The 7978-nt window shown below is 41.5% G+C and overlaps 1 protein-coding gene across 2 annotated transcripts in view; it reads right to left on the bottom strand.

The window, feature by feature from the left end:
• Positions 1 to 1581: 1581 nt before the first annotated feature.
• igdcc3 (immunoglobulin superfamily, DCC subclass, member 3) overlaps positions 1582 to 7978 on the bottom strand; it is a 58838-nt gene continuing 52441 nt past the window's right edge. For both annotated transcript variants that reach the window (XM_034581618.1, XM_034581617.1), the window contains exons 8-14: positions 5890 to 6137; positions 4520 to 4684; positions 3817 to 4005; positions 3388 to 3492; positions 3014 to 3149; positions 2649 to 2859; positions 1582 to 2208 (exon numbers count right to left, since the gene is read on the bottom strand). In XM_034581618.1, the coding sequence (XP_034437509.1) occupies positions 2077 to 2208; positions 2649 to 2859; positions 3014 to 3149; positions 3388 to 3492; positions 3817 to 4005; positions 4520 to 4684; positions 5890 to 6137 (1186 nt within the window). In that variant the 3' untranslated portion in view covers positions 1582 to 2076. The remainder of the gene's footprint in view (positions 2209 to 2648; positions 2860 to 3013; positions 3150 to 3387; positions 3493 to 3816; positions 4006 to 4519; positions 4685 to 5889; positions 6138 to 7978) is intronic.

Below are 7978 nucleotides of genomic sequence, written 5' to 3'. Positions count from 1 at the left end.
GGGGGGATCAATAACACTTTAATTTCTGTGTTGTTTTGGGGAGTAGTTGAGCATATCAGGAAATATGTGTTTCAGCTTTCTGACATGAAGTTAGTTGAACAAAGCAGTTTTGAGTCAACACTCCCAGTCAAGAGTCTAGAGTTGTATCATCTTACTACCAAAAGAAAGCCAATATGCGTATTTCACGATATGTCCAACTACAACAGTAGATTACTACAATATCAGAGTCATGTTTGGGGACATTTTGGTAAGATTTGTGCTTAATTTTCGTCTTCTACTCCTCATTATATACATGAAAACATTCATTCAGTCATTAAAATATCTCCACATTAACAGACACACAATTACACACGCTCACAGCTCATTTTAAACCCATATACACAATGATTTCTGTATACTGTAAAATTTTGTCTCATGTCCAATTGAACATTATCGCATCACATCTCATTCAGCAGTAAATCGGGCTGAAAATATCATTAGCAATGCAGTGTATCTCTAATGGTCTTTTCATTCAACTGAAGCAACTACGTTTATAGAAAAAAAAAACATTATGATCTTTCAAATGAAATAAAATCAACAAAAAAAAAAGGAAAAACAAAGCTCACGATGGAACAGCATAATTCATACACAGTCCTAACATACTCCATACAACAGTGTTATCAGTCTGTCAACTTGCATGAGGTACTGACATTGTATCCACAAACACCAAACTGTATTCATCAACAGATGGAGGCCAGGATTTCACAGAGCGAGGAAAAGAGGGTTTTTTCATTATGCAATAAACAGACAAACAAACAACAGCAACAGCGACAACATTAACATTGTTATCTTGAGGTAGAACATTAACTTCAGCATTTGGAAGTGCTTTATGTTGGAGTCTCGTTTTCTTTTTGTTTTGTTTTGCTTTTCGACAAGCAGGAGAGGAGAGAAGATTCTTGACATCTGAGGTAGTGCGGCACCTGATCTCGTACTTTTCAAACCAATCAGTTCCTCCACATGTAAAGTAATTGTGAGCACAGGGGAAGGTAAAGTCCCTACAAGCTTCCCGCAACACATTCATTCCGGCTGAGGTAGGTTTTTGTTGAGTCGTAAGGTTCACGCAGCCAAGTCTAGTTCCTGTATGGAGGCCGAGAACTCATAAAAAAACGTTGATATCGCTGAAACAAAGTCCTGAGACAGAATATATCAAATCCCTGGAAGAAGGCCGAGGTCTTCTGAGAGCGCGAGGGTGGAATCATTGGTAGGTGTAAGAGCAGGCAGCAGGAGTCTTTGACATCCACAGAAAGGTAGAAATAAGACCAATAACTTATAACCACTTTTGACATATAGATGATAAAGATATATATGTATTTATATATATTTACTGTATATATCTATAAACTTAAAAATAAAATCATTATTGTGTAACAAGGACATTCTGGGCTCTCTATTCTGTGCTGCCCAATACCAGAAAATGAGCTAACGAGTAGGACCGTCACTTTTTCTCCCAAATAAGAACATTTGTTTGAAAAACACAAAAATAACATTTGAACTGTAATGGACTGCTCAAAATCAAAATCTCTATAACCAGCACTGTTGTCCTCACCATGAACTAAGCTGAATGAAACAAAAATGGAGGACAGTGACACCGAAGTGTCTGATAAACATAATGTGGAAGTATTTGGGGATTTACACTTTTTCGTTGATGGAAAAGTCAACAACAAAGATAAAGCCTGTGTGGCAACGAGAAAAGTTAAAGTATATGGAACGAAACTGTTTTTTAAATATTTGTTCAGACTTGACTGGTAAAAAAGTGACAGCCCTACAATAAACAGTTGTAAAAATGAAAAACAAACATTTAACTGGCCTGCCTAGCTTGAAACAGCCTTCCATCAGAAGAGAGCTCTCCAAAACCAGGCCAAAAAAAAAAAAAACATCCTCTGGTATACAGTCCTAGATCCTCCTTAACTTACCAATAAAAAATCTTTGCACAAAAAGTAAAAACTACTTTGAAAGGAAACACTTTTCAACCTGAGTGAGTGAAGAGTCTAAGTGTACACTGTGGACAGTGTCGTGTGAATCAGCCTTCATACATGATTAGCCTTGGCCCTGCTGACCCGCTCCTGCTGCGGGAGGCTCCTGGAACTGTGTCTCCGAGTCCCGCTCCACCACGAACTCGTCCAGCGGTATCGTAGACAGCTGGGTTTCGTTCAGTGCGTAGGCATTGGACTGAAAACACACGCAAATGATTGTTATCAGACAGTGTTATAATTCATTAATGGACATTTGAAGCTGTACTGACAGATAGGAGAGAGACAGGAAACATGTGTTTTAACCATTGAACTTATTACAGCTTAATATCAGCAGCTCCAGGTATTGGTTCTCTCAGTTATGATAACACTGCACTTACATAGCAACAGTGCCCCAGTCCAACAGGGCAAGAAACACAAGTGACGAGATGATCATATATTTGGGTTTTTTGTTGTAATCTTCCCTTCACTGTCAAAATTGATGATGAAGACCCAACTTCAGTTGTAATAAACTATATTCTCCTTTAAAAAATCCTCAGTCATGATGTGTTTGTGTAAGCAACGTGTAACTTTTAACAGAGACTGAGTTAAAAAGACTTTCATTCAACCCGACATGTTGCTCTTACTACTGGGACTCACCATGCAGGAGTCTTGTGTGTTGGGTTGAGTGAAAAGTCTCTCGAGCTCCTTGCTGTCGACCACTTTCTTTCCAGTTGCGCTGCCGTTGACCTCCATCTCTCTCCTGGCAGCCCTGTTCAGCCCAGCGGCCCCCTGGGAAGAGGACGAGGATTCCAGCACCGCGCTGTGCCCCGCCTGGGGGGTTGCCTGAACTGTCTTACACATCATTAACCTGGAGATTACACCGACAGACACACACATAAAACACTTGTCAGCTGCATACACACGATAAACGGACATTGACCCTCGACAACAGTTATTGGCGAGTTATTTCCATTGGTTGCACTTGTTGTCGATAGTGATTTACACGCCAGGTTTGTACTGACCTGCCACGGTAGCTGAGGACGAGGAAAAGCACGCAGAAGATGATGCAGGTGACTCCGATGTGAATCCCGATTATGATGCCTGTAGTGGATGTTTTACTCTGTTCGTCTTTGACACAGTCACACGGGGCGTCCAATACTGAGGAGACACGACGCACATCACAGTCAAACCACTGCCAGAGTTTGTATAAACCAGGATATGTCATGAAGTGTGCACGTTTGTGTATTGTGTGTATAGTGGATTGTTCGTCTGAGGAAATCAACATCACTTTGCCAAAATAAAAGATGACATGTGTGACTCAGTGAGACATGTTAAACCTTGATGCACATTGAGTAGCTGATGTGTGGGTGTGTTTGGTCGTGTCAGTTCAAATCACCAGATTTCTCCAACGCCTCCCGAAGTGAAACAAATCGCACAGTGGCGTTGCCGTCTCCGTGTTGGTTGTACACAAGCAGTTTAATCTCGTAGACCAGTGAGGGATCTGGACAAAAAAAGAGACAGAGAGAGATTTTCAGATTATGAACAAGGCAGAAAAACTTCACCCAGAATTGATCAAACACCACAGAGGTCGATATCGATCCTGACGGGACCAAGTTTGTCTGAGTGAGTCATATGTGGTCCTATGTTCAGCCTCAGGAAAAATACATCAATATTCAGTGTAGGAAAGTCATGATTGTCTGTTTTAATTCTGGATTAATATTAAGCACATTTCCAAAGACGGATTCTGAGATGTTTTTTTTTTTTTTTGGATAAGGATTACAATGACTAATAAGTGTGGAGAATTCCTCTTGTAACAATGTCTCACCCAGCTGAGTGATGTTGTACTGGGTGATGTTGCGAGGGAAGCTGATGGGACCGGTGAACAGCGGCGTGTGGGCTCTTCTGTAATACAGCCTGAAGCCTTGATGTTGACCCATCTTGGAGGACGGCTCCCACCTCACCTGAAGAAAGCTGCTGTTCACCACCTTGGTGTAGAGGGAAGGAGGCGCTGGCACTGCAACACAATACAGACTGTCAGCCGGTGCGATACAGGCTGTCGAGTGGTACAACAACATGATAGAAGCAGCACCTAACAGTTAACAGGAATGCTTTTATTCTGTATCGGTGGAGTCGGAATAACAACAATGTCCTGTTATTTAGATTTTGATCAGGACTGTCACGAGTAAATATTATTTCAATAAGATAACTTAATAAATGTAGTTTAAAAATCAATTTCTTTAATTTTAAAATGTTTGTCATCAGCTTCAAAGCCTTTAATGAATTTAAAATGAAAGTGTGTGAGCAAAGGCAGATTTAGGTGAATCCATTTATATTTTCTTCAGTTTGATTGAAGCAAGATCTTAGGTCCTTCACGTTTTATGGATTTAAATTTTAATCCAACAGTTTGAAATCTTGCATGATTTTAACTTTAACTGAGCAAACAATACACAATACAGGTTTAAAAAAAAGTCTCCATGAATGTTTATGAAATATATGCTTCATGGATGAGTGTTATGCTTCCAGCTCACCCTCCCCGTGTGTGATCTGGGTGACACTGTCCGATGCTTTGCTGGCCCCGTGGGATGTGTAAGCCTTGACGTAGAAGGTGTAACTGGTGGAGGGCTCCAGGTCCCTGATGATCTGCTGCAGCGTCACTTTACTGACGGCCTCCTCATATTCCATTTCCACTGGGTCTAAGGCAGGATGATGGAGGAGGAGGAAGAAGAAGAAGAAGAATAGATGGAGCAACAGAAAGAGGAGGTGATGGTTGAAAAGAGTGGGAGGTGGAAAGAGGAAAATGTATACGGCAAAAAGAAACAGGGATGGAGGAGGAGCAGGTATCAAAAGACAGAGAGAGGGAACGATAAATACAATCTGTTAGTGTCATCGTTTCATGGTTATTGCCCATTTCACTTGTGTTATCAGAGCAGCTCTGTAAAACAGCTTATCTAGTTTGGCCCTGGGAGCCTGAATAATGATGGTCGGGTGAATTGCTGGGGTGGAGGAGACAGAAGGGGTAAATGTGGGAGTTTCAGAGGATCTGTTAAACCATTTTATTGCTCTTAATCTAGAAACATCCAACCATAACCACTATCTACCTCCAGCCCTCAACCAACTGGGCCGTGGAAGGAAGGGTAATTACAGCAGATCTTATTGGTTGGCCCCTGGGGCCCTTAATTATCCACCCAATAGAACTACTGAGAAAAACAGCAGCTGGCACTATAAGACTCTCACTGCACAGAGAAACACATACAAACAGGACACACAAACCCGTAAAGCCTACACACTGCATCTATGTAAATTAGCATAGCTTCATATATGAAAACACACAGGGAGTGTCAAATTAGATATTCAAACAAGAAGATTTATATTCATATATTTTTTATAAATCGTTTTATTCATAGTGTGGGGAGTTGCACTTGGATACAGTTCCTATTTTTGTTTTTAATGCACTCACTAAAAATAGTTTAGACAAATGTTCCACACAAATATCGTGTAACAGAGCAGTAAACACTATTTATCACAGTTTTCTGCACCTGAGGTTGTAGATAAGGTTCTATTTGAGTCTGTTTCACCTAATTAGCTAAATTCACTCTGAGTCGCAATATGAATTCATATCTTTGTGAACCACTCTCACAGCTGTATTCTCACATGGCTCATACAGACATTTTCCAGATATATTGGGTAAATAAAGTTCTGGAAAATGCTGACTGACATTTGTGTTCTCACTTACAGCCCCTGCAGAAAATTTCATGTGAATGTCCAAGCTCCAGAATCACTAACAATGGCCTTTGACATCACAATTTTATGTGGTTCATGCTTTACTTATTATCTGTTGGAGAACTTTATTATCCTGAGTTATTTCTATATTATCCACTGCATGTAACTGCCGCCTCACCTGAGGTCCTGCGGATGTGGAGCACATATCCGATGATGTCCTGAGTGTTCTGCTCGGGCTCCTTCCAGGACACCTGGATGGTGGTGGGTGAGAGGGCCTGGGCCTGCACATGGCTGGGCACACCGGGCAGTCCGTCAGCCCACAGCACCGTGAGGCGGGCACTGGCCTGCGTGGAGCCGGCGCTGTTCTCAGCGATGCACTGGTAGATAGCTTCATCTTCCTGGCTAATGCCGTAGACTGTCAGCGTGCTGTGAGGGCAGGAAGAGGAAAGAGGCGGAACAGGAAGGAAGAAAGGAAATTGAGAAAGAAAAAAAGGAAATGAGGAAGTTTAGTTTCTTTGACCAACATTTCCTCTTTGATAGATGTAACAATTTCATTCACTTGCTGTCAAGTGGAAAATGTTATTGTTTATTTTTCTGTGAAGGAAAAGGTACAATGCTCCTTTCTACTAAAAGTATGAAGTCTCCCAGAAGCTTTGTACCTCTACTTGAATAAATGCACTCAGGTATTCCAGCTGCCTCATACCCCACGTATGGGACTGCATACAAAGAAGAAGAATGTGACAGTGCATCAGTATCACAAGCTAGTGTGTTCAGCGGAGTGTGTGTTTGAGTGACTGATGGAAAGACTCCACTTACTACAGACGGGGGCAGCATGTATAGAAGTTCCTCACTCATGCAAAGCACATACTTTCAAACTGAACCGACTTCTACTGGAGCTCCCATTGGAGCAGATAAATGTATTTCACTGTTTCAAAAAATGTAATTTGCCGACATCGGTAAAACCTTTCATCTGTCCATGCACACATATGTACTCACATACCTATGCACACACACAACCTCCCACAGACAGTAAATCATTTTCCTCAGAGCATTCACTATATTCTCTTTGTTCCTGCCATGGCTCCTCACTATCGTACCTCCACCACTCTGCTCTTTGTCCCCATCTTTCTATCTCTGCTCCTCCTTCTCCTCTCCCACCTAACCTGTCGTCACGTATAGAAGAACTATAAGGTAGGCATTGTGTGTGTGTGGGGGTGTGTGTGTGCCCTGTGTGAGTTGGTTTGTGCATGCTGAGTAGGTGTTATTAGGTGAAAACACATAATCCACTCCTCTCGCTGCACTTATCCTGAGGCAAAAGGAAAAATAAAACATTTAACGTACTATGGAAATGAGGCCCGGTGGCGCAAAGCATGCCTTCATCCCATTTCATGCCAAGGCCATTTGTGCTGTATTTAAGGTTTAATGTGTGCTGGGGAAAACTGAGAACTTGCAAACAATGAGTACCCTGGGAATATGGGAGGGCACGAGTTGTAGCTTCGTCCATTTTGTCTGCGTTGACACACTGTAGCCCCGGGTGGCCGACCCAGCATACAGAGCCATATGAGCCACACAACACGTGGATGCCCACACTACAACTGCAGTGACTTATGACATAATATATAGCCTAATCTTTTCATAGGTCTGTTCTTTTTTCTCAATTGGACACCTTCAGGTCGGTCTTGTTCACAGTTATGGTCACTTTATATATAAAGTGTCTGTAAAAACAGTTCAATGTTAATCTTTCTGTGGGCACCCATTTTCCTGAACTCTGTGGTTCCTTCTCTTAAAACAGATGAAAGTCTGTCATCCTCAGAACCTTAAATCATCCACAACTGGGTCACGACTTCATCTGCATCAGAAGAGGCTTTTCGAAAACTGTCAGATGCAGCAGTGAAAGCAGCTCTTCCTTAAAGCTGCAGGAGGGAACATTTAGAAAATAAAAACATGTTTACTAAAACTGTCACTGTGTTCTGACAGTGGAACATGAGGCAGATAATCGTGGAAAAGGTCTGGCTAATACGGATAGTTTGAAAAACAAACAGTTTTCCTCTGTGTTTCAGCCTCTCGTCCACATGCAAATGGAGTTTTTAGCCACTAAACAGAGATTTTTGCAAAACCCTCCCAAAATACAAATTTTCCAAATATACAGTTTCTGTTTATCCGTTTGTACACGTAAAACAAAGTCTTTAGGAAGGGGAACATTCTGTTTAAAAGTAGTAGTGCAAATTATTATTATTATGCAGCTTATTTGGAATGTTGTCAAACTC

Source organism: Hippoglossus hippoglossus, chromosome 3 (genome assembly GCF_009819705.1).
Source record: "Hippoglossus hippoglossus isolate fHipHip1 chromosome 3, fHipHip1.pri, whole genome shotgun sequence".
NCBI lineage: Eukaryota > Metazoa > Chordata > Actinopteri > Pleuronectiformes > Pleuronectidae > Hippoglossus > Hippoglossus hippoglossus.
Note: the sequence above shows the minus strand (reverse complement) of the source record. Positions and strands in the feature narration are given on the sequence as shown.